Source organism: Rhinolophus sinicus, linkage group LG16 (genome assembly GCF_036562045.2).
Source record: "Rhinolophus sinicus isolate RSC01 linkage group LG16, ASM3656204v1, whole genome shotgun sequence".
NCBI classification, from domain to species: domain Eukaryota; kingdom Metazoa; phylum Chordata; class Mammalia; order Chiroptera; family Rhinolophidae; genus Rhinolophus; species Rhinolophus sinicus.
The window spans coordinates 9,305,618-9,331,605 of NC_133765.1; the positions used below are offsets into that span (position 1 = coordinate 9,305,618).

Here is a 25,988-nt window from a genome sequence, read left to right on the forward strand (position 1 = left end):
GGTCACTATATCCAATACACCCTACACACACCCAGACCCCGGTTCTTCTTAGTGTCAGTTCATCTCTTCTTGGCACTTACCACATCTGCCACGATCCTGTCTCTTTGCCTATTGACTTGTTTGCTCTGCTCCTCAGCAAGCTGCACGGAACAGGACTGTACTTGTCCTACTCACTGCTGTGTTATAGCCCTTAGCACCATGGCTGGCACACAATGCGTGTTCAGTAGATATGGGGAAAGTATTTGGAGATGAGATAAAGTCACAGAGGCAGGACATGGATTTTAAATACTTACAACTTTATTAGGAGTAGGCTGTTGTCCCCGCAGCAGCCAGCCCCCATGTATACATAGTATACACAGCCCAGCCAGTATCCAGGTCCTTTCATCCTTCTGCAGTACATGGAATGCAAAAGAACAAAACACAAAAGGCGGCAAGGGGGCTCTAAAAATGACAGTGTCTGGTGCCTTCCAGAGCCAACTCCCAGGCTGGGAACACGCAAGCCCCTTTACCTGTCCTCAGCTCCCCCCAACCCCCCACTCCAGTATGGCAAGGCCCATAGGTTAGACTTCTCCAATCAGTGCACACGACGGGCACAGGAGACAGGGGGCTCCTGAGCCCAGGTCCTTTCTGGTCCACACGCCACAGAAGAAGTTGCTGGAGTCCCCAGAATGTTCCTCTTCTTCCATAGACATGAGATACGACCTTAACTTTTTATTCCATCACCAGAAATCTTTGCCTTGAGGCTTGTCTCTGCTCAGCCTTAGAGAGTATTGTTGGATTAGTAAAATGGTCAAAGACAGGACAAACCTCCCAAGTTGTCTTGGTCATATTTCTTTTAAAAAGGTAAAAAAGGAAAAAGAAAAATAGCACAACAGAAAAGAACGTTGAGACCCAGCTTGTGTCAGGAACAACATTGGTTGTCCCTCCTTGAAATGATTTGTAAAGCTGCTCTGCTAGGGGGCCAGGCATGCCCACTGATGCAGTTCCCTTCCCACCCACCCCATTCCCCTGCCCATTCTGCACAGCCCCTGTGCCACCCTCCCCTCGCCGAGGAAGGGTCCACCAAACACAGGGTGCAGTGCTGTCGTCAGCTAGCGGGACCGCATCTGGCCTGGCACCCTGGGTTCCTTTTGGCCCTGTTGCCCCACAGTATTCACTCCTACATGGAGGAGGAGTCCTCCTCACTGCATTCTCCCAGGGAGACTGCAGCCCTGCCTCTGAGATCTGCATGCCCTCTGCCCGACTGCAGGAGCTCTGCTGAAGGGCCCAGCCCAGGGTTAGATTTGATGTAGACTTGGATTAAAGCACCATCCCAGAGGCCTGCATGGCTGGCTGGCTGGTTTGTGGATTCTGACTATTAGGGGAAACCAAATAAAAGACACTTGACCTGATGTCACCTCACCAAAATCCAGGACTAATTACCTATACTCAGAAGCAGAATCTCCCACGTGTACCCTGGGGCAGCGGCACCCTCAAGAAACCCTGCTTGGCCAAAGAAACTCTAGCCCCAAAATGTCTTCCCACTTGGAGCTATAAGCAATGTCCTGGTTTCTACTCCCCCAACATGTCTCCAAGATAGACAGGTTTCCTACTGGTAGCTGTCAGGTAATGGATTATTGGTGTCTCCTGAAACCTGTCCCCAGGGCACCTGAAGAAAGAGACCCCGTCTTTGTATTTGGACCCACACTGAGCGGCCAGACTGTGGAGAGCAAAAAATCATGCACCCAAGCTCATCTTTGCGTCTGGGCAGCTCAGTCTACAGAGGATGACAGCCGGGTCTTCTGGAAGCACCAGGTCACCACTGTCCCAGAGGAGGGACAAGGGTGGGTTTCCAGAGAGCACAGCCTGAGGTAGCAAATAGTGAACCCCATTTTGCAACTGCAGAAACCACAGCCTGGGATAAAACGTGACATGCCCAAGGCCAGACTGCAAGGAGCTGTCTGCATGAAGACCAACCTGTAGGCATGTGGATGTTCAGCACCGAGCCCTCCTGGGCATATCCCATGCCCTCTGAGTGGGCACAGGACCATGGCCACTTTGAAGGTTCTCTGAGGCAATGCAGAGCCTAAAGCATCAGCCTGATTTGTGCCTGCCTCTCTGGAGGAAGAAGACTGGGGCCTCCTTCTCCCCATCTCAGGGTGCCATTCCCCCAAAGCTCAGACCCAGCCCTACTGACAACAGAACCCTCTAGATCTCTCTTCAAACTCCCCTGCTTTAGCCATAGAATCCTTCTCCTCTTATAATTTTTGCATCTTTTTTAATGTTCGGATCCCTCTTGAAGAAGACAATACTCTCCCTATTGATTTCCAACTCTACCTGCAAAGCCTCAGAGGACACCTATGTGAAAGCCCTCTCACTCGTCTGGCATCCTGGATGACACAGGGAGAAGATGTGGCTCTTTAAGGGAGGGCCAAGAATAGAAGATGAGGAACATCAGGACTCCCCGCTATATCCACCTCTTCCCAAACAGAGAGGCCCAGGCTGCAGGTAAACCTCACCTCACTCTCCCCTTAGCTCCTGCTCACCCCCAGCCCATTTTTATTATTCAGTCCATGTCAGTCAGAAAAGGAAAGTAGGCTGAAAGCACCTTATTCAAAGATGGCTCAGAGCCCCTGGGGCCACCTGAGGGTGCCAAGCTGCTGGGTCATGGCTCTTCCAGCAGCCTGTGGCCTCCCTTACGGGGGCCAAGGTCCCTGAAGTTCTGCCTGGGAGGTGCCCATCCTCCAGGTCCCTTGGAAACTGGGGCCCAGCGCCTTCTTGCCCAGCACCCGCACCTCTCAGTCTCTCCCAGAGACTGGGCCCCAGAGGAACTGAGCGTGAGGTAGACTGTGCATTAGTTACTTAGGTCCCCGCCCAGGCCAGGGAGGAGGAGGGAACCGTTCACCCCCACCCATGATCCTTGTCCCTGGATGTGGTGACATCGTGGCATGGGCCCCTGGACCCTGCCCTCTGCCCACGGCTCCAGCTGGCCAGAACACTGGCAGCACCAATGAGTGGACAGTGAGGAGGAGAAAGGGACGGTCCTATTCAGCATGGCCTTAAGATGCAGAAGTCCAGTTCTTGGGGCTTCCGGCGTAGGTTGCACTGGTCCCGGGCCAGTAGCCGCCCTCCATGACCCAAACACTTCAGTGGACGTCTCTTAAATCCCCGGCCACAGCTCTTGGAGCAGGGTGACCAGGCACCAAGCTCCCAGGTTGGGCAGGGGTCCCCACAGACTCGAGTCTCCACCGGCCGATGGGTTGTGTCACAGGCGGATGTTGTGCGCTGCCCCGGGGAGCCACGACAGACCACTGCCCGCTTTTGCAGGCCACTGCCACAGCTCGTGGAGCAAGGCCCCCAGCTGCCTGCCACCCAGCGCGCAGGTGGCCTGTCATCCGGCTGCTCCACTTGATTGGAGAGGCTGAGGACGCTGTTGTGGAGCACAGAGGGGGGCCGGGGGGCCTTGGGGTGGGAGGATTTGTCCTCCCAAGGCTCTTTGGGCAGATAGAAGGAGTAGCGGACCCGCGGTGGCGTCATCTTCCCCACAGAGAGGACCTCCACGGTCAGTGGCTCCAGGATGGGCCGGGAGGCCTGCAGGCTCTCCACTGCCGTCCCCGTGCCACTGTAGCGCAGCAGGCTGCCCTTCACCACCAGGTCCCGCTCCATAGGTGACACCACGAAGTGCCCGTTGAGCAGGTACTTGCCTTGGCTGTTCTTCAGGGCCAGGTAGTTGTCGTCTCCAATCAGCCCCTTGTAGCCACGCTGACGGATGTCTATGCTCGAGGCGCCTGCAGGGATGGCCACCACGAAGTTGTAGCCATGCCTGTGGTGGGAAGGCAGTTGTGCATTAGACAGACACCTGCACATAAGGATCTCATTCCCTCTAAAGTCACAACTGATTGCCTTTTCACAAGGCCTGGGGTAGGTGCTGAACATGGCAGAGAACCAAGACTAACCAGGCTGCGTCACTCATGGAAGCACACAAGCTGAAAAAGGCAGAAGGAGATGGTCATCCGGTCATCTGGAACTAAACATACTGGCTGTATTGCCACATGGATCTTTTCTCTTCAACACATTTATATTTTGGTGAATTCTAGCATGGGAGGAGAAGCAGAACTATTGGAGTCAGAAGGATCCCTACCACACACTTAGCTGTTGGCCTTAGATAAGTTACTTAGCTTCTCAGTTTCCCCACCTATAAATAGAGATCATAACAACACATACCTCGTTGAATTGTAATTAGGATTAAATGAGCTACAGCACCTGGCACTCAGTAAGCACTCAGTAGATATTATCTAAGAGGAGGAGGAGGAAGATGAGGGGGAAGGTGGGGAGAAGAGGAAATGAGTCTGTAGTCCCCAAGTCCAAGGCTGGGGCCTCGATGCAGACAGACACACTGGCCCTGGCGTTGGGGACCCAGATCAAGCCTTGGCAGGGACACTAATTCCCTGGTGGCTTTAAGAAAGTCACTCTCTGGGTTCTGGTGTCCTCATCTATGCAATGAGTGGGTTAAATGAGATGATTTCAAAAGTTCCTTCCAGCTTCAATAGTCTATGAAAGGAACACTTGCCATTTAACCAGTGAAGCAAGTCTGGAGGTATTGACCTTTAGTTCCTCACTTGGCCTCCCAACTGCAGATCCCTGAAAAGGATGGCCTAGGACCATCTGTTTGCAGTGCCCGAGCTACCAGAGAAGTTTCCACCTACGGGCTCAGCAGAGGGCCCTGTGTCCAGGGTGGGGGCCGCCAAGGCTCCTGGCCAGCCCTCATCAGCACCGGGACGCCCAAGTTTTTAGAGCCAACCACACCTGCCTCTGAAATGAAACCTCAGGGGCTCTGCCTGCCCCAGCTGCTCCCAGAACATGGGTCAGGGCTTTCAAAGGAGCGCATTCCTCTGGAAAATAAAAAGGAATGTGCCGGACCTCAGAAAGCTCAAGCTAGAGGGAGCCCCAGGCTTTGGAGTTGGGAATAGAAGAGGCCCAGAGACATTTCTTCAGCTGATCTCTGCACAGATCTCCCAGGAAGGGGGGATTCCGTTAGTCCCAGCCTCTCACTCTGCCTCTTTCTATAGTTTAGCACCATTCTCACCTCAATCTGGCCCCCAAGGCCAGGGCTTCAGGCTCAGAGAGAGGGGGAGGCTATCAAATTTTGCCTCCAACATGGATGGATCTTGAGAGAGTAATGCTGAGCGAAACAAGTCAGACAGAAAAAGCAGAGAACCATGTGATTTCACTGATATGTGGTATATAAACCAAAAACAACAAAAGAACAAGACAAACAAATGAGAAACAGAAACTCATAGACACAGATAATAGTTTAGTGGTTGCCAGAGGGTAAGGGGGGTGGGGGGTGGGGGGTGGGAGATGAGGGTAAGGGGGATCAAATATATGGTGATGGAAGGAGAACTGACTCTGGGTGATGAACACACAATGGGATTTATAGATGATGTAATACAGATTTGTACACCTGAAATCTATGTAATTTTACTAACAATTGTCACCCCAATAAATTTAATAAAATAAAATTTAAAAAAAAAAATTTGCCTCCAGTATACTTATGTTTTGTTACCATCGTCGTGAACATTTATTATGTACTGGTACTATGCTAAGCATTTTACTTGGATGAATCCCCTTAGTCCTCACAACAGCACTACATGAAATATATGAGTGACATGACCACTTTATAAGTGAAGAAATCTATTATTGTAGAGACTGTGTCACTTGCCCAAAATCATCCAGAAAATGGGGAACTGAGCTTTGAACCTGGGTCATTCTTATGGTAGGACTCTAGACAGACCCTAACAACTCTCTGCCAGCTCCCAGAATAGCATCTCCTGTTAAGTAATTTCTTCTTCAAGCATTGGTCTTTCCATTCACCTTTGTTTGCTGAATGAACGAATGAATGAACGAACGAATGAATGAATGAATGAATGAATGAATATCATAGAAGACTGTGAGTGGCTTCCACAGCAAGGGTACTGACATTTACCCCAGTCTAACCCAAGCTTCCCATGCCTGGACGCAATGCCACTCATTCCTCCTCCCCACTGCACGCTGACCATACCTTCCAAGGCCTAGAACTCACATGGGCTTGGTGAAGAGTCCTGTCACCTTCTTGCAGCTCTTATTGTCGCCCCCACACACCCCGCATTTGTCGAACTTCTTCTTGGAGCCCAGGTTCCCATCGCAGCCAGCCTTGATGCACTTGCCCTGGACGCAGACTGAGGTTGAGTCAGGGGTACACAACGTGCCATCCACCACCTGCAGCACCCCCAGGAGGGGGAGAATAGGAGAGAGGGGCAGCTCAACTGGATGCTCGCCAAAAGATGTTGAGCCTGGTCTGATCTCCTGCCCCAGCATCACTCACCTTGGGTGCCAGCACGTAGAAGTAGCCGGTGCCGTTGGCTCGGCAGATGAGCTTGCACTTGTCCTGGGGAGACACGCCTGAGTACTTGGGCACCCACGCCACGGCGAGGGTGACCCGGTTGGTGCTGTGGTTGTAGCCATTGAAGGCCTCACACTGCTCCTCCCGGAAGCTCTTGCCAGAGGCTGGGGAGAAGAAAGTACATGCAAGAAGCTAAAGGAGGGGCTGAGGTGGGGGCAAAGGAAAGAGCCCTCCTGGGGGTGCTCAGTCTCCTGGTGCTCTAAATAGGCCTTCTCTACCCTCAGCTGAGTGATCCTTAGCACTGAAGCCACCCCATCTGAAAGGACTGAAGCACGCTGGGAGCATACGATGAAGGGCGCGGGTGATAACATATCTCCCAGGCCCTGTGCCACCTTCTCCAGGAATCTGGCCTTAAACCCCCGCTGTAACAGGTATCCTAATCCACTGGGCTATAGGACCCTTCAGTAGTCCACTGAAACTATTTTCAGAATGTTATTAAACGCATAAAATAAATTATACATATGACAAAGAATATCAATTATATCGATATACAGCTATCAATATAGTTTGAAACATATTTGTGATATATGTTTTCTTGTTAACACATTAAATAACAAGACAATAATGAGTCTATAACCACTGCAATTTTGCAGTAATGATAAGCATAAATGGAATTTTGAAAAATCTGCGACAACTACAAAGTCATACGAAATATCCATGATTTTTTTGGTGACAAGTTCACAGGTACTGCTACTACTAATATTGTAATTTGTTGCCTAATTAAAAGAAATCCTAAATTTTAGATAGAAAGGTTAGTAAAAAAAAAAAAAAAGAAAAAGAAAAGAAAAGAAATACTAAATTTCTAACTGAAGAAAATTCTAACTTTTAAATAAAAAAGGTTAGTAAAAATAGAGATGTAATTTTCTTCCCAGCTAAGGTCATGGGCCCGGATAAAGAATTCTTCCTTATGAAGATGGGCTTGAGGGTACTTACAAAGGGGACTTCTAATGTCGCATTTCCTTGGGCCATTTAGCCTCCCAATCTAAGCGGTCTGAAGAAAGCACCTTTGCCAAGGGAATGGACAGAGAAATAATCCCAAGAGGAATGTGCATCTGTGCACTTCCAGGCTCTGTCCTAAGGCATAGAATCTTAATTGCAGTAACTTCGGGGCCATGAATTATCCAGAGTGGGGGTTGTGACCTCCAGCCTGTCCTTCCCCACGCCCAGGTCACCGCTGCTCTCTCCTCACCTGAGCTGGGGCAGGGTTCCAGGTTGCAAGATCGGTATTTCACCCTCACTCCCTCGCAGTACTTGCCCCCGTTGGCAGGGGTGGGGTTGCTGCACTGCCTGCGGGCCAGCTGCACTCCCCCACCACAGGTGCGAGAGCAAGGGCCGTATGGCTCCCATTTGGCCCAGGAGCCATCCACCTGTGAGAAAGAGTCTGTTATACTCCTGCAGAAGTTGGGGTGCCACACTCCTGAGTGTGAGGCTCACACACTGAGCCTGCAAAAGAACAACACTGGTACAGCCTCCACAGTCCCATCCCACCAGAATGAAATCCACTTTGTATCACCAGGGAAAAAGTGACAACCAAATATCAGTGTGCACAGGGCCAACACAACACTTCAGCCTATTAATTAGCAAAGCCAACTGCTCACAGGTATAAATGAAGCCGCTCAGAAGAGAGGCTCGTTGGGCTGTGGAGTCAGGCAGCCAAGTTCTACAACCTCCTCTGCCCTCACCACATGGGTGGTCTTGAGCAAGTAAGGAAACCTCCTTAAGTTTCAGGTCCTTCATTTGAAAAAATGGGGCCCATGATACTCAGGTGTGTGGTCAGACAGAAGATGTACATGACGCAATGTGCACGAAATTCTTAACACTGCGCTTGCCATTGCTCAGGAGTTCAAAGTTTCTCCTTATTTATTGTTAGTGTATTTACAAGAGTCTCCAAATCTAAGGCATGGCCAGCTCCCAGCCTTGCCAGTAAACCTTGTCACCACAGGTATCAGAATATTTTTATATGTAAATGCTCTAGACTTTTCCCCAAACCAGGCTGAACCTTAATCAGGGGCTGACTTTGAAAGTTTCACTATAAGCAGTCCTAATGTTTGTGCTAAGAAGAGATAGACATAAGAGACTATTAAGCAATCCTAAAACTCTATTTGGATTTGGGGTGAATTATGCAGTGTTGCCTTATTTTTCAAGAGGGTGAAGAGGGGATAGAAAATTTATAGTCTTCGTTATGTTTGCCTTACGATGACAGTAAAGTGAGTTTTTATCCCCTTAAACACCATAAGTTGGGCAATAGAGGAAACAGCCCCATTGTACAAGTCTGGGATTAAAATGCTGTCCCAGATCATCCAAAGCCATTAACCCAGATGGAGCTAATTAGAAACTGGCTGCATGCAACATAAATACTTTAACTTATGTATATATTCAACATATTTTTTTCTATCTGTCCTTCTGTCAGATAGTTCTTATTTCATTGTGTCAACATGTTTCTTTCATCCTGTAAAAAAACATTCCCTTAGCCCTGCTTCCTCCTCAAACTGGTGCCCCACCTCATTCCATCCTTTCACTTCTAAGAGACTTTTCTACATTTGCTCTTTCTACCTCCTCCCCACTCAGTGCCTTGCAATATGGGTTTCATCCCCATTATAACACGGAAGCTGCTCTCAGTCAGCAACGATCTTCTAGAGACTGAAAGAGTCTATGCCTAGGCCTTGTCATTTCCAGTTTTTCTGCAGTTCTTAACATTGTTTCTGTGGCTTCTGAGACGATGCTATGTTTTTTTACCAGTCAGGGGGCAATAGCCCAAAGGAGAGGTGATGGTGGTTTGGACCAGGGTGACAGCAGATGAGGTGGTGAGAAATGGTTAGATCCTGGTTCTATATTGAAGATAGAGTCAACAGGAATCGCGGAGATATTGGATGTGAATTGTGTGAGAAAAAAGGGGTATTGGTATGAGCAACTGGAAGATTGAGTCGCCAAAGCAGGTTGAGGGGAGATGATCCGGAGCTCAGATTCCCAGATAGTAAGCTTACGATGCTTACCAGTTATCCAAATGGAGAGCTCAAGATTCAGTGGGACATTCAGAGCTGTAGTTCAGGAGAGAGGTCTGGGCTGAAGGTACAAATTTGGGAGTCCTCAACATAGAAATATAAATAGTATTTAAAGCCAGCTGTCTAAACAAATCACCTAAGAAGTTAGTGTGAATAATGAGAAAGGGTAGGGACTGAGTCCTGAAGCTCTCCAACATTGGGAAAACAAGAGTGTGGAGAAAAACTGGTAAAGCAGACTGAGAAGGGGCAGCCTGTAAGGGAGGAGGGAACCAAGAGACAGCGACAACTTTGTTCCCAGGGGAGAGAGTGGTCGACGTACAAATGCTGCTAACAGGTCAAGAAACATGAGAAATGGTAACCAATCGTTGACTTTAGCACTGTAGAGACTAATTGGTCACCTTAATAAGAGTCGTTTTGAAGAAATGGTGTGAGTGAAAACCTGATTGGAATGAGCTCCAAAGAAAAATGTCAAGACAGGACTTGGAAAGAGCAAGTTTGTACAGCTCTTTCAAGAATCTTTGCTGTAAATGGAGACAAAAAGATTAGACTGAGACATATGGAGAAGTAGGATCATGAGAAGCTTTGTTTAGGCAGGAAAAATTGCAGCAAGTTTGTATCCTGATAGGAAAGATTCAACGCAAGAGAGGGGAAAGTCTCATATGATGGGAGAGAGAGGGGAGAATTGTTAGAGCACTTTCCTCAAATATTAGGTTGGTACAAAAGTAAGTGTGGTTTAAAAGATTAATAATTGCAAAAACCGCAAGAAAAAGGTTAAAAACCGCAAGAACTTTTGCACCAACCTAATAGACGAGAGGGGAAAGTGTTCCAGTGCAAAGCACAACGACTGGCCTCAAATAAGAGCATGGAAAGCTCACCCATTGTCAAGGAGGAAAGGTAGAGTACATGGGCACAGAAGCAGGTCAGTGGACGTAGTGGCAGAAGTTGGTAAAAATTCTCTTCTGATTATCGCTTCTTTTTTCTTAGTGAAATAGGAAAAACAGTCACTGGCAAAGTGAAAATGAGGAAGAAAGGGTTGGTGATGGGAAGAGAGAGGTGGTGAAGATGTGAAATAATAGTTTAGGAGGTTAGGAGAGTGAAATAAAATATGGTGTGACTCCTGGGAAGCATTCTGGGCCCACCTAAGTTTCCAGGTCATGAATGTAAATTGAGACCAGTGAGCACGATTGCATGTCTTTCTTCAGCCATATGCATCTATACTGGCACAAGTAAGGAGGTGAGAAAATCAGACTCCACCGGGGTGGTGGCTTACCCACAGGAGTATGATGAAGAAAGACAGGGGTGTGGGAGTTAAAGTACACGTGAAGGAGTGATTTTAACAATGGACCACGAAATCCCAGCTCATAAAGATGTTGGTGAGGGCATGAGCCAAGTGAGGGACAATGGAACAATGGTTGGATCAATAGACTGTAGGTCTAGATAGGATTGAAAAATTGTTGGAGCCCAAACACTAGAGGGAGTGAACTGGGAAAACAGGGCTTTGGTAGTCAGAGTGGTATTCTTGCAACTGAGATCACTGGGGGGCTGTGGTGAGTAGCAAGATAAGCTTTGTGTTTGACCTTGGCTGACTAGGACAGTGTCCTACGGGAAGGGCTAGGTTTCAGTTAAAACAGGGTAGTGAAGAGACTGTTCAGAAAAGAAGTTGAGAATATAGTGGATTTTGCTGCTGATCGATGTGGAAAGATTGTGCTTCTCAGATCACATTTTCCTGTATCCAATGTCCTCTTGACCATCTCTTTATCCTCCTGACTCATCTTCTCAAGAGCAGGAGCTGGTTGTGACTAGCCTGCTCTCAGGACCTTCTAGTCTAAATACATCAGCCTGGTGATCAAGGCAACTGCAGTCCAGCCCCAAATCATCTTCCCAAAGGTGATTCTCATCCACCCAAGCCTCTAGCTTGCCCCACCTCCCTGACTTTGCTCCATCTCTGCTTCATCCTTCCCTACTCATCCCTCAAGGCTCTCTTCAAACCTGACCCCTCATCAAAAGGTTTTCTGACCTTTAATGATCATTAGTCTCTTATCCCCTATTCTCCCATGATACATTTTCATACTTCTATCTTAACACATGACACGTACCTCTCTGTGTCTTGCATCACAGTTTCATTTCTAGCTTCTGCACTAGCCTGTAAGCCCTCGGAGACATGGCTCATGTTACATTTATTCTGACCACCACTGTTTCTTACACAGTTCCCTAAACACAGTGGGTTTAATTATGGTATATATTCCCAGAGCACAGAAAAAGATTTTACATAATTCTGTGCCACAACCATCTCAGGACAATTGCTAAAGTGCTTGGAGAATGCTTTTTATTATACGGCCTTTGTGTACATAAAACCCCAAGCCAAGCCCTCCTGCAGCCGGTCCAGGGTGGAGAAGGGACAATCCTCACTAGCATCAAGGTAAAGGAGGGACTTCCTATTCCTGCCAGGAACAGCACAAATCCCTTTACTACCCCAACCCAGGACCTGAAGAATAGAAAGTTTTTGTTATATTCAGAGAATATTTGAGGTTTTGAATTTGTTCTGGTTTGACTGCTATTCCTACTTATTAGGAAAAAATAACTTTTGTTCAATTATGCTTCAGCTTCAAAAAGCAACAATCAAAACAGAAACTGAAGCTTGGTTCAGGATGTAGTAAATTACTGAAGCTTCCTTTCAGTTCTGAGCTTTGTTCATCGCTGGCCTACAGGTCCCTGGAAATGGAACACACTCAGAAAGAGGTGATGAGGGAAGAAAAAAAAGGAAGCAACAAGTGATCAAATCTGAATATAAATGTCCAGCTTTGGTCCAGAGCTCCTCCCCAAGTTGGCGGAGGTGTGCAGCTCAGCTCTGGGACCCTCACTCTGGTTGGAGGGCTTTCCCCACCTGCCTAAGGCTTCACGAAGTTCTCTGACCTACTATAGCTTTTCTCTCCAGTCTTAGAGTCAAGAAGGGGATAGAACAACAGACAGAGCACAGCAATGCGATACAGTATGATCACATAGCACATCTGGAATGGGACAGGTTCCCTGTAGAGGCCTCCAGAGTCCACTCCCCTCCAGCACACTCACCCTGTACTTATTGAGGTTGTGTCTCTCCACACAGGCTCCCTTGAGGCAGAACTTGCCCTCGCCACAGCTGGTGCCATCTGCCCAAGGGAAGTGGCGTGTCTGGCACACCATCTGCCCCTTTGCCTTGCCGGTACACCACAGTTTGGTGCAGTACTGCATGTAGGGACAGGGCTTAGAGCCTACACCAAAGGCCAGCTCACACTGCTGGCTCAGGGTATAGCTGGCACCTGGCAGGTCCTCAGGCAAGACGATGGGTTTGCTGGGTTGGTCCAGGAGGCAGTCACCTGCAGAGAGACAAGGGTGTTCATTAGGGATGAACTGGGACTGATGAGGTTTGGCTAGCCCAGTAGCTAAATAGTAAGGAGAGAATGAAACAAGGGGCAATGGAATAGACCCACTTCAGAGCCCAACTCTTCAGGGTCATGCACACCTTAGGGAAAAGAGGACAGGTCCAGAGAGGTGGTGAGCACTGCCAACAGTGACAGCACTGATGCTCGTACTCTGTCACCCTGGCTTACCGTGCCCACTGTCCAGGAAGTCAGTGATGATGGCAGCACTGCAGGCTGACCAGGGATTGGCACGGTCAATCTGGATGAGTGTCGGGGACATCATGTGGTTGGCTTGGAGTTTCCCAAACACCTCCTCACACACTTTCACATTGTCATGGGGCATGTTGAACACATGGCCTGTGGGGTGAGACAAGAGGACTCAGTGGGCTATGCAGTTTAGAAGGCACAGGAGCTGATTGCGGGAGGATCAGTTGGGAAAGCTAGAGAGCTCATGTCAATGGTTTCCAGGCTGGTCATTTCTACCTATTGGTAGATTGCTTTGCAAATGTCCCCAAGGTCATGTTCTTGAGTTCTCTATCCCATCCATCAGTCTGTGGACTCAGTGAGGATAGCGATGTATGTAACATACTTTCCCCTTAGTGCCCAATTGATGAGAGATTCTGACTGCTAACATTCTCAGACAATATCCCTGGCCAACTGGGCTGGAGCAATCGGAGAAAATTAAACAAAGTCATTACTAAAGAAGACTCTGATCCTGAGAAAGGATCCCTGAGCCTTCGGGACATGAGGGAACAAAAACATGTCCATGTGTCTACCACCCACCCAAGTACCCGGTGAATCCCAAAATGATCCCACAGGGGAACTCTCCTACCCCATCCAAGAGACACCTCCAGGCTTACCTAGCTCATGAGCAGTGGTAAAGGCTGATGGGAGCCCATCATCCTCAATCACAGAACAACTTCTCTTGGGGTCACACATGGTGCCTACATCAGCCATGCCCAGCGTGTCACAGGTGGTGGCTCCACACAAGTCCTGTCAGGGCAAGGGAGAAGCAGAAGCCAGCCAGAAGTTAGAGGCAGTAACAGAAAAGACCTGAAAGGAAGAAAGAGCATTCCAGCTCATCCCCATTCCAAGTCTAACCAGGCGCAGCACCTTTTCAGCCAGGCTCTTTTTCCCAGGGGGCTCTGGGGCTATTCGTGGAATCAACCCACGCTGAGGGAGGAGGCCTCAGGAAGAAAGCTCTGTGGTTCACAAATCCTATCCAGGTAGGTCCTGTGGGAGGAAATTAGGAGGTACAAAATTAAACTACAAGGCCCATTGCTTTATATAGAGTTGGCCTTCCAGACCAGAAAATGGTGACTCCCACAGCTGGGTGAGACTCTGGCCATGACTAACTGTGGCAGGTGGGGGTGGAAGGCAAGCACACTCTCCATTCAGTCAGTTCTGTGCAGCCTCGGTCATGGCTGATGACTGCCTTTGGACAATCATAAATTAAGCTCAGACTCTCAGCCAAAATGTCACTGGCCAAGGACCCACGTATGCCTGAGATCTGGATTCCTTGGGTTGGGAGGAGGCAGAGAAATGTAGACACAAGCAAGCCCCTATTCAGACACAGCTCAATTGCTACAGAAGCTCACGGGGACCATGAGCTCAATGGCTGCTACGAAGAAAAAAACAAATTAAATGGATTGTGACCTAAGCAGAAAGGTCCCTCTTATTGTCCTGAGGTAGGGCTTCCAGCAGCAACCCTGACAGGAAGCACTTCCCGGGAGTATGGAAGGCAAAATGGGGTTCTTGGGGTGGATATTGCAAATAACTTATTAAGCGTTACGGGCCAGCAATGCCTCTAGATACCGAAGAGCCCAGGAGTTGGAAATAGAATAAGATACTTGCACACATTCTGCTCCTCTTGAGAAGACCCTGTTGAATCGGTGATGCTCGCATTCTCCTCATTATATCCTTGACTTTAATGTGCAGGGCATTTTACAATTGACAAGAAATTGTTACATGTATCACCTCATTTAATCCCCACAACACTCTTAGGAGGAAGATATATTATTCCACCTCCTTGTCAAAGGTGGAAACTGAGACTCATGAGCAAACTTAATGATGGCGATGATGTGTTAAAGGCTAACACCATGCACGCACTTCCCATGCATCACCCTACGGAACGGTCACAGCGTCCCACTGGTATAATGACTATGCTTATCATCTTCTACAGACAAGGAAGCTGAAGCTCTGAGAGGTTCAAGTCTCTGGCAGAAATTTGGCCTCGAGGTCTGGACGATGAGGCACTCCGTGCTCTTTCCACCACGTCACAGCTGTCTGCCCAGCAACTCCTGAGCTAACACTCTAGAGAAAGAGCTGTGCGTGTTCTCCCCTGGGTGACAAGGTATTTACGTAAACACACGCGCGCGCACACACACACAAAGAGAGCTGTTCTCAATCTCATTCTCTTCAGGGCTGTGTGTGTGTGTGTGTGCATGTGTGTGTGTGTGTGCAGGTACATGCTGACATGGGGAAAAGGTGGGCAGCAGTTAGTGGGGTCGGGGGCATAGGAGGAAAATTGGCCATCGTGCAGAAAGTCAGCAAAATGTAATCCAAAGCACTCAGAAGTTTACCACCTGAGCAGTCAGATTTGGCTTCCCACTGTCAGTTGATAGTCACACCTCCTAATGAGTTAACAGTGATTCTGGCCAGAGAACAGCCAGGGTGATCAGATTGAACCCAGAGTCAACTCACAGGTGAAACACGTGCTTAGCCTTGATCTGCTGTCCTGTGCTTGCACATGGCACTTCTCCCACTTCTGGGAGCCCCATGGGGTGAAACTCAAATTCCCTTCCCTTCCAACTACCTTTCCTTCTCTGAAGGTTCACGCTCCCTGAAAATTCTCCTTCCCCAGAATTCTGAAATCTAAACACAACTGCTGTCAAAACTTGGGAGGGGAAGTTCATGACTGCTGAGGAGCAGAATTGAGTCATATGGACCAGCTTGTGAATACAGCAGAAAGGGGCCCAAGATGAAGAAGGCAGGAATGAAGGCTCATGCCAGGGCACAATGAAGGGGGAACGGGCAATGGGGCCCACATGTCACTGGACACTAGAGTACAGGATCCCCACTAAGGTGGTAGCATCTGGAAACTCTAGCCTTGCGGCCACAGCCTATAGGACAAGCATATTACACTGGCCCGGGGCCACCATGTACACTCACTGCTGGTTTATGTGAGAGAGAGGGCACAGGAATAAAAACCAAGAAGCCTAGATTCTGGTCCTGGTCCCATCACTAAGTAGATGTGTGACTTTAGGCAGGTCACTTCTCTCCTCAGGGCCTCAGTTTCCTCCTCTGGGGAAGGGCTAATTCTCACCTAGAACCCAGACTGTACAAGTGCCTTAAGCCTCTGCTCCTTCCCCAATTGCAGGGCGCTCAGCCCCTTCTGGCCCTCTGGGTTAGAAAATGAACACAGAGACCCATATACTTTTAGAATGGAAAACCCCTGAGGACGATCTTGTCTGCTGATACATGTTGCATAGGATAAAACTGACTCACAGAGAGTGAAGGTCACCCATATGGAAGTTCAGAATCCTATTCCTCTCTGCTCACCAGAAATGACTAGAGCAGATGGGGAGCTCAGACCTTGGTCTAGGCTGCCACTGAAATTCGGCTGCCCAGCAGCCGCCTCTGCGGCTGGGAGGTCCTTAAAGCCAAAAGCCTCCTTCCTCTTAGGGCGGGTGGACTCTCGCTGGAGCAAAGACAAGCAGCTGCAGGCCCTTCCTAGCCAGGAGCAACCTGTTCTTTCCATCAAGAAATCCGAGTTTCCTTGGATCAAACAAGAGGAACAGGGAAAGAGCAGGCAAATTTCCTGAGGGTCAGGGTGTAGCTGAGAGCAACCCTCCTACAGTAACCTGTGTCTTCATTGTGGGAAGATGCAGCTGTTTGGGGTCAGAGGCTGGGCCTGTCCCTCTTCCCCCAGTCAGACTGGCTGGGCCTTAGTACTGTGAATGCCTGCAGGCAGTGTGCAGGGCCCAGTGGTGCCTCATCTGTGGCACTGAATGTCTCCACCCTTCTGGAATGAACTCAGATGCACTCAGACTGCTTTAACCTCTTCAGCTCAGGCTCTTGTCTCCAGAAATAGAAACTGTTCTGGTTCTTTGCGCCTGGAGGATGTAGGCACTTCCCAGCCCAGCCCCTACCTGCCTCACTATTTCTGATCATTTGTCATTTCTCCGTGTAGCTGCAGCTGTTTTTCCAGATGACCCAAGAATCATTCTGGACAACAACCTAATCCTCCCAGATTATTCTTTTTTAAAAAGGCTGTCGCTTTTTATAAAATAATTTAGGCTTGGGTCCACGATTTGTAAATAAATAAATAAGGATAACACCTTGCAGTGGCCTGATCCAATTTACCGAGGTTGCCCCCTATGTACCCACCACAACTCCCACCAACTGTCTTCCCTACAGACTGCCATCCTACCTCCTCTCCTTTCCCCAGCTATGTACAGAGATGTTCAATATTTTCCAACAAAAATCAAGCACCTTAATTTTTTTCATGTGGCAGAAGATACATGTGTTCTCGGGTAGCCCACTTCCTGCTCACACTGCACTCCTGGCATGTGAGCATCACATCGTAGCATCGATATTATCCTCACAGAACTTCAGAGGCATCCTGTCTTTCTACAGATAAGGATACTGAGGTTCAGGGAAGTCAGATACTCACTCAAGGCCATACAGCTACTAAGTAAGGAATGGAGTCCTAAATCCATGCCTTTTGACACCAATGCCAGTAGTGGTCCTTGGTTTGAATTGTACCACCTTAGTTAGGAATGTCATAATTCCTGGTGAGAACCACCTGCATACGTAGTAACACTGCCCCTTTAACTTGTTTCCCATCTGAATCTCTTGTCATGCAGCACTGTATTTCCTGCTCTAACCCAAAATCCACTTGCCTGTAATCCCCAAGGATAGGAGGACTCTGCTTTGCTAGAAGAAGAAAAAATGCCTAGCAGTTCAGTGCCAGGGCAACCTGACTAAGGATGCCTGGTGAAGAAGATAACATGCCTTATAGCTTCTGTCTGCTGATTCAGTTTCACTGGAATATAAACCCCTCGAGGTGTACAAATGGTATGATAGCAAGAGATGTAAGTAACCAAAACAACAAGAATTACCTCAGTGTGGAAGAAGAGGCACCCAAAGCTTACAGGAAGAACAAACTTTCTCTAGATATGTTCACGAGGGGGTACATACCAATATAATGATAGTAGCTAACATTTATTGAGTTGTTACTATGTGCTAGACACTGTTCTAAGAGCTTTACCTGTTATTAGCTCATGGACTCCTCACAACAGCTTTAGGAGGGAAATGCCATTTTATAAGGTCCCATTTTACAGATGAGATCCAGAGAAGAGAAGTAACTAGGCCAGGATCGAACAGTGAGCCCAGGACTAAGCAGGGAAAGAGGGGCAGAAGGAGGGTTGAAATCCAGGCAGTGCAGCCTCAGAGCTGAGCTCTTCCCACAAGTCCACAGTTTCCAGTGCACATGCACCCCAAGAATGAATGGGCTGGGGAATCTCAAGAAAGAAAGATTGCCCACCCCATACGTTCAGCCCCCAGAGCACAGGCTGGGCTCTGAGTGAGGAGAAGCCAGGGAAGAGAGGAACAGCAGAGTTGCGCTCAGAGTTCCCCAGAGTGCTCTTAGAGCAGTGTCTGCACCGCCTCCCTGGATGAGCAAGCCCCTGGCTCCGTTCCCCACACCTGCATTGACACACTGACCCGATCCCTGCTGTGTGCCCTGCCTACTGGCTCCTCATTGGGGCCCCTCCTTCCTCCAGGGAAAAACCTGATGGCAAGGAGCCAAGATGAAATGACAGAAGAACCTAAGACTCCCTCTCCCAACCCTGCTGCCTGACAGCCTAAAACAACGTTGGATTAATGATTCCCAGAGGGGAGGTAAACTGCCTCGGCACCCATAGCTACATGCAGTCCTTCCATGAACGCATACTGAACAACGGCAGTGTGCAGGGGCCCATCAGAAGGTTACAGAGATGTAAAGAGATCCTGCCTTAAAGGAGCTCACAAATCAGTGGGCTTGGCAAATGCTGGAGTGCATAGTTTCCTCACAAAAACAGAAATATGTCATCAGATAAGTGTTAAGTAAACTTGCAAGGGCAATGGGACAGGGCTATCCCAAATGTAAATTCTGGCAAAGGACCTACAGGTAATCATTCAACAACAACAAACATATACAGTAGTCCCCCCTCTCCACAGGGCACACGTTCCAAGACCCCTAGTGGATGTCTGAAATGGAAGATAGTACCAAACCTTATATATACTATGTGTTTCCTACCCATACATACCTATGAGAAAGTTTAATTTATAAATTAGACAGAGTAAAAGATTAACAATAACTAATAATAAAATAGAACAACTATAAGCATGTACTGTAATAAAAGTTATGTGACTGTGGTCACTGTCTGTCTTCTCTCTCTCGTTCTCTCAAAATATCTTATTGTTCTGTACTCACCTTCTCACTTAAAGGAAGCACTTCACAGCTTCTCGCTGGCATACCTGAATTGCCAATATCACTACACCTGCGCTTTGGGGCCATTATTAAGTGGCATAAGGGTTACATGCACACAAGCACTGGAATACTGTACCAGTCAATCTGATAAACCGGGCTGGGTGTGTCTACAGCATGGAGACGCTGGACAAAGGGATGATTCACATCCTGGGCAGACAGAGCAGGAGATTTTATCATGCTACTCAGAATGGCGCACAATTTAAAACATGAATTATTTATGTCTGGAAGTTTCCATTTAATATTTTCAGACCCGGTTGACCTCGGATGACTAAAACCGCGGGTAAGGGGGAACGACTGTACTGAGCGAGTACTAAGGTAGTGATGCTAACAGCTGCCATTAATTGGGTGCCTCTTCTGGAATACTTGATAACTTATCCTCCCAATGGTAGGCTGTGTAAGTTCGGTACCATTGTTGTCATTATCCTCATTCTATGGATCAAACAGCTGATTCATTCAATGTCTGTTGCTAAAAGTACAAGTGTCAGGATTCAAATTCAAGTCTGCCTGACTCGAAGCCTGTGTTCCTCCTATTATGCCAAATGATCAAAACCAGAGTCAAGGCAAGGTGAGAGTATGTAAGTGCTGAGAGTGGTACATCTATAGAGAGGTTCAAAGGAAGAAGAACAAGACCTAAGGAGGGAGAAAACCCCCTTTGCCTTCCTGAGTAAACCAGTATTTAAAGAAAAGAATGAAAAAGATTCCAGTGCACATTACCATTGGCTGATTTACTTGGTGTCAGTAAGAAAAAGAGAGAGAAGAGGAATCACCCTACAAGTCAGGGAACAACCCCACTCCTTCTTCTCCCCCCACCTCACCCTCCTCCTTCACAGAAGGAGTGGTGTTAAGTTTCTATTTAGTGATATTTATCAATTATTAAACACCAAATCTACAGATGCCCTTCTCTGTTAATATCTCCTAAGGACTGACTTCAAAAAAGATCCTGGCAAAATTGTGATTCTTTTTATTGTATTGGGAGATATGTGTAAAATGCATGTTCTCATTTTATTTTTTTAACATTTTTTATCTGAACATTAAATTTCACTGCCATATTGCAATTAGTTTATTATAGAAAGAACCAGCTTCTATTTTAAATAAAGTTCCAGAATTCTGTTCCACTCTGCATAGTATAGAAGATGTATACATCCCCCCCTACACACACAAGACTCACACACAAGAAGCACCAAACTTGGGCTCGTGAGAAGCAGAAAGGTGAGAGCATGAATGAAGGAAATAGAAAAGAAATATGACAAAAGCCTGTCTCTATAATCCCAAAAGAGGAAGAGGAGAACATGGAAGAAAACAGGGAGAAAAGAGGACGAGGGAACAGCATAAAGTAGTACTAAGCGCAACAGAAAAAAAATAAAGTAAATGAAGGAATCACAGGCAGAAAACAGATTACAAAGCCTAAAAAAAAAAAAAAAAAGAAAAGAAAAAAGAAATCAGTCCAAAGGAGGTAATGTCACAACAGCAAAATACAGAGGGTGCCAAAAGATGTATACACATTTTAAGAAAGGAAAAAACTATACTAAAATTGTAATACTCAATATGCACCAATAACAAACTAGGAATACAAGTCACGTTTAACTTCTGCAATTACAAGAGGTACTCAAAGTGGTTACCATCAGCGTTCAGACACCTGATTACAACAAACTACTGCTTGAGCAATGCTGACCAAAGTGTCCACTTGTATACATTTTTTTGGCACACCCGGTGGATGGTCGAATGGAGGAAAGGCTCCTACAAGATAGACAAGCTTCCTTCCCCATCACCACCAGTTCCCAACCCTTTTCTTAATTCCTGTCCCTCTAAGGGCTTCCCAGGTTCCAGCTGAGGAAGAATGAGGGTCCAAGCCTCCCCCAGGGCACTTAACACACTATATTTTAATGAGCTGTTTCTTTATCAGACTCTCTGCCTGACAAGCAATGAATTCCTGGGAGCTAGAGGCCACATCTTACTAATACCAGTATCTCCACAGCCCAGGACAGTTCCTGGAAATAATAAATGCTCAATAAGTATTGAAAGAATGTATGAATAAATGAATGAAAGCCAGTCTATCACAAAGTTACCCCAACAGCAGAGGCATTGGACCTGAAGAAAGAAGATGGGGAAATGCAGTCCTACTATGTCTCAGCATGAAGTACCTGGTCCCTGCAGCCCAATGCAGCAAGAAGCCACAGAAACATTTCTCCTCGTAGAAATAAATGTCCACCCAGAAAGACTGGCTCTACTTCTGCACAACTCTGGTTCCAATCCTGTGCTGACCTCACTGTGCAGTTATGAGGCTGGAAGCCGATCGCTTTGCAAAATCAGATGTGCACTCTTTCTCCAGGAACATGAACTTTTTCTGAATCTTTAAGTCAACTCCTCAAATTGTCAAAATACTTGTCATATGATCAATTTTTTTCTCCTTTGTGCACAGTAAAGGATACTCCCTGGGTCTTGTCTTCCCAGTGTTTTGATTTCAACACCCCACACCCCTCTCTCTGCCTGCCAAGAGAGGACATCAGCGACTCCCCATAGCCTGGCCCAGACTTGTTTTCATGCATAGCAACTCCAACTGTGGGTCCAACAGGGGCTCCAGTGCCTGCCAGTCATGCCGCTCTTACTGCTCTCTTCTCCGCTACCCCTAGCACCTGGAGCTCTAAAGTAACAAGCCTGACCCTTCCTCACTGCTTCCTCCCTGTGGCAACCACAAGTAGAGTGTGATCAGTCAGAAAGAATCACTAGCCATTTTTCAGATTTCTCTGGGGGAACCAAGAAATAGGTGATTCTAAAGGTGTCTATCAGTTCCACATCCCTTATAGACGAAAGGCAATTTATAAAACAAGCACTTTCTAAACACTTTTTATCCAAACAAATGATGTATATATTATATATGTGTGTGTAATATGTATAATGGATATTCCAATTTTAGTTTGAAATGCATTGATTATACCAACATTATAATAAACAGGATTTAAGCAAAGTAGCTCATACCTCTGACTTAAAGACTTACTGCTGACTTTCACAAAGCAAAAAAAAAAAAAAAAAAAGTGCCTCTTGTGTTGGAGGGTAGCAGGAGACTCCTCCAGGTTCCCGGACACCACATCTAACCTAGTCTAGAAAGAGCAGCTGTGCGCGCATGTTCTCATCGCATACTGTACCTTCCCAGGGGAGTTCAGGAATGAGCAGTTCCTAAGACTCTGAGAATGCAGCAGGCCCTGAAGTCTGTGCTGGCAAGGAGGTGAGGGAACGATGTTTACTCTAAAGCATAAAGCACATACGTAGAGTATGGCCTGCCAACACAGCCTCCCCACTTACTGGCTTTGCCCTCTAGACGCCTAAGAGACACCTAAGAGAAAGACAGCTTCTAAAAGTCACATTTTGCACATCACTGCTTCTGACCCAAGTGGTCATACATCTTGTAACAATTATGCATGGTCAACATAGCCCCCTGGGAGTCTACCACACACCACTGACAAACAGAAGCTGTCACACCGTTTGATGGCTTCTTCAAAAGGCGGATTCTTCTGATGGCATGGCCCATATTCCCAGCAGGACTCCTCTTCATAGGGCTGGTTCCAAAAGTCAGCCTAGACACTAGGCAGCAGAGACTGAGGTCTGGTACTTTAGAGCCAGCGAGTGGCCTCCACAGGGGCATCCCAGGTAGATAGACAACAGCTGCTTTGCCCATTAAGATGCCCTGTTCTCGGCCTTTGCTTTTTTCCCCCCCGCAATCTGACTGCTGAGTTGGTCTGTGTGCAGAGATCGAAGCCACCTCCTTTGCAGTTTCCCCATGACTCAGGCAGTGCTTGTAGAGGCTGGGCAGTGGCAGCTCTGCAGAACTCAATTGGAAGAATAAGCGCAAGGAAACAGACTCAGGCCAAAGACCTCCCTAGAGAAACCAGGTGGTGGGAGGAGAAGGCTGGGAAAAGAGGAAGTTCAGCTCCCGGAAGGGACTAGCTGTGCCAAATGGGTTAGTGTGGAAGACTCCAGCTCCAGCCCCATGTGCGTCAGTCCAGCTTCGAGGGGCTATTTGGAAGCGGTGGAGATGCAGAGCCCCCACAAGTAACCATGGATTCTGTGCCATCCCAGAATGCTGTGATTAGAATAACAAAACAAGAGCAGGGCACACATTCAAGTTGCAGCCCCCAAAATTAGAGGAAGCAGGTCGTGTGGATGCCCCTTTTCCTTCCAGTCTCCTGCATCTGAGTAATTTCAAGAATCCAAAAATTCACAGTACCCAATCACTCCAACATCTACAAATCTAAATTTTCACAGATCCATAGCAAAAAAACAACTGCTTTTCTGATCTGACCATTTTTCTAATCCCAATATTCAGTATCTTTCAACCCTGCTGATTGAATCTCTAAACGCTCTTTACTGACCTCACATCACTTCCACGCTGCCAGGGGCAGAAGCTGGTGCTGTGCAGTCAAGGGCGGTCATAGGAAGTTTCAGTGAATCAGAGACCCGAGCAACATGCCTGCGCTGCTCTATAGCATACATCAGGACAAATGGGTCACCCTTCGCCAACAGGACATGAGAAAACTGAAAGCGATCTTCCCAACTCAGCTCCAAGTGTCCACTCCACTTGACACTCCAAGCTAAGCTCTGAACAGGTGACCTAACTAGATCGCCTGCTCTGAATGGTCTGGAAGCCCCTCAAATAGGAGACAGGCCCAGCACCGAAAGGTATAAAAGAGGAAGCAATAAAGGGGGAACAGTCCAGGTATTTGAGTCTGTCCTTTCACAGCAACCCACAAAATATCCCAAATGATTCCCTCCATCCCTATCCAGGTTTTCCAGGCCCACAACAGAGAAAGGATAACTGCACATGTTACCCACGAGAAATGTAGCCAGGCGCTGAAATGGGCCATTTGGATCGCCTTCCAGTTCTACAGCAAAGGGAGAAAACCTGGGAGGAAGTGTCTGAAAGGACTTAGATGCCCCCATGCATCTAAGGGTGGACCTTTCCCACCCTCTCCAACGCCATCCTCAGAGCGCCTCCTATCGACCTTAGAGACAAACTGCGGCTCCTGGGCCGCAATTTCCTGGGTTCCAGCCCCTCGGTGCCGGATCTAGGAGGCGCTGATTGGCCACACCAAGCCAACACCTTCCGAGCAAGCAGGCTCTCCTCCGACAGCCCACGTGCATCCTGACACACGTGAGCTAGAGCTCTGCTGAGCCTACAAGCAGGCGCTCTTTGGAATATCCAGAGTGGGAGTCGGAAGAGATCAACGAAATTTAAACTCGGGGACACTGCGCAGCACAAAGGGCATTTGGAGAACTAAGGACAGTGACCCTAAGAAAATGAAGCTACCTGGGTCCAGAGAAGTGACAGATCAACTCACCTGCCTAGTGAAGAGGATGGCGGTGTCCCAATACTCAGGGTGCTTGTCACTCACTTTATTCAACTTCTTCTGCCAGGCACAGAAGTTGCGCAGCGTCAAGGCCGCGTTGCCGGTAACCTTGGGCCCTGCGTCGCGGTCTCCAAGAAGCAGCACCTTGACCACGACGATGCTGATGGGGTTGAGGATGCTGGGATGGCGGTAGAGTTGCGCCGCCGTGGCCAGCAGCGTCAAGAGATAATGCTCCAAGTCCGCGCCGTGGAATTTGACCATTGACTCGTCCGCCACCACCAGGGTCTCCACGTACCGCGGGATCGACACGAAGCGCTTGGCGCGCCCAGACCTGCGCCGGTTGCGACTCTCCCCTAAACCGGTCCGCCGAGGCTTGTAAGGGTCCAGGGCCCGCAGGATGGCGGGGTTCCAGCCTGAGGCCACCCCGCAGCGAGAGGTGGGATCTCCCGGAGGCCCGCCGGGGGCTCCCCGGCGCTGGAGGAGGTGTGCACCCTGGCTGTTGCGCTGCGCCGCCTGAGCGCTGGCGTTAGGCAACGGGCTAATGACATACTCGGCGCCTCGATAGCCGAAGGCTCCTCGTAGCCCCTCGCACAGGCTCAGAGCGGCGAACGAATCCGGCTCGGCGTTCACGTCCCCAGAGTAAAAGCAATGTCTCAGGTCTGGAGTGCTCCGGGGGAGCCCCTGGAGGGGGCGACTCAGATGCTCAGTGGCGAAGGCGGACGCCAGGAACTGAGCGTCCGGCGTCAGGTGTAGGTAAAAGTCCTCCTGAAACGCTGTGATCTGAAAAATGAGCCCCTGATCCCCGGGGTCCTCGGGACCCGGCCGGTAGTAGTAGCGGCCGTTGATGTCCGGGTCCAGTAGGATGGGCACCACCACCTCCCGCTCTGGCTCTGAGCCGCCAGCGGGTCCCCCTGCGAGAGTCAGGGTTAAGATGCCCAGCAGAAGCATGGCGCCGGGCAGCGCACAGCCGCGCTCTTGGAGCGGCAGCCGGCACGATCTCCGTGCAGCCAGCGCACGGGAACCACCGATTCTCCCGGCAGTCCGCAGCTCCCGAAAGGAGAGCAAAGGGAGGGCGACTCCTCACAGATCGGTGAGCTTGCGCGGCGCAGCCCGTGCCTCCTACCTGTGCCTTTCCAAGCAAAGTGCGCCCCTGGAGCTTAAGTGCAATCGCTGTCAAGTGCAAGGACGAAGATTTGCAGCCGAGAACTAGAGGGAGGTGCCGGGCCGCTTCTCCGAACTGCAGCTACTCGTAGCGCCACAAAACCGGCGCTAGGCGAGCCTATTAAAGGC

At 48.5% G+C, this 25,988-nt stretch overlaps 1 protein-coding gene across 1 annotated transcript; it reads right to left on the reverse strand.

Annotated features, from left to right (window-relative positions):
• Positions 1-275: 275 nt before the first annotated feature.
• Positions 276-25,988, reverse strand: ADAMTS15 (ADAM metallopeptidase with thrombospondin type 1 motif 15). Its single transcript, XM_019713968.2, has 8 exons — positions 24,690-25,988; positions 13,682-13,814; positions 13,011-13,178; positions 12,493-12,776; positions 7,611-7,788; positions 6,344-6,525; positions 6,062-6,237; positions 276-3,802 (listed from the first exon to the last, which is right to left on the reverse strand). The coding sequence occupies exons 1-8, from the start codon at positions 25,644-25,646 to the stop codon at positions 3,028-3,030; spliced, it is 2,853 nt and encodes a 950-aa protein (XP_019569527.1). The 5' UTR covers positions 25,647-25,988; the 3' UTR covers positions 276-3,027.

Bases quoted from the DNA above. Each gene is read 5' to 3' on its own strand.
- ADAMTS15 (XM_019713968.2), bottom strand. From the start codon at position 25,646: ATGCTTCTGCTGGGCATCTTAACCCTGACTCTCGCAGGGGGACCCGCT. The intron at 7,789-12,492 runs GTGAGTGTGCTG...TCTTTCTCACAG, and splicing joins ACAACCTCAATAAGTACAGG to GTGGATGGCTCCTGGGCCAA. The intron at 6,526-7,610 runs GTGAGGAGAGAG...TCTTCTCCCCAG, and splicing joins GGAACCCTGCCCCAGCTCAG to CCTCTGGCAAGAGCTTCCGG.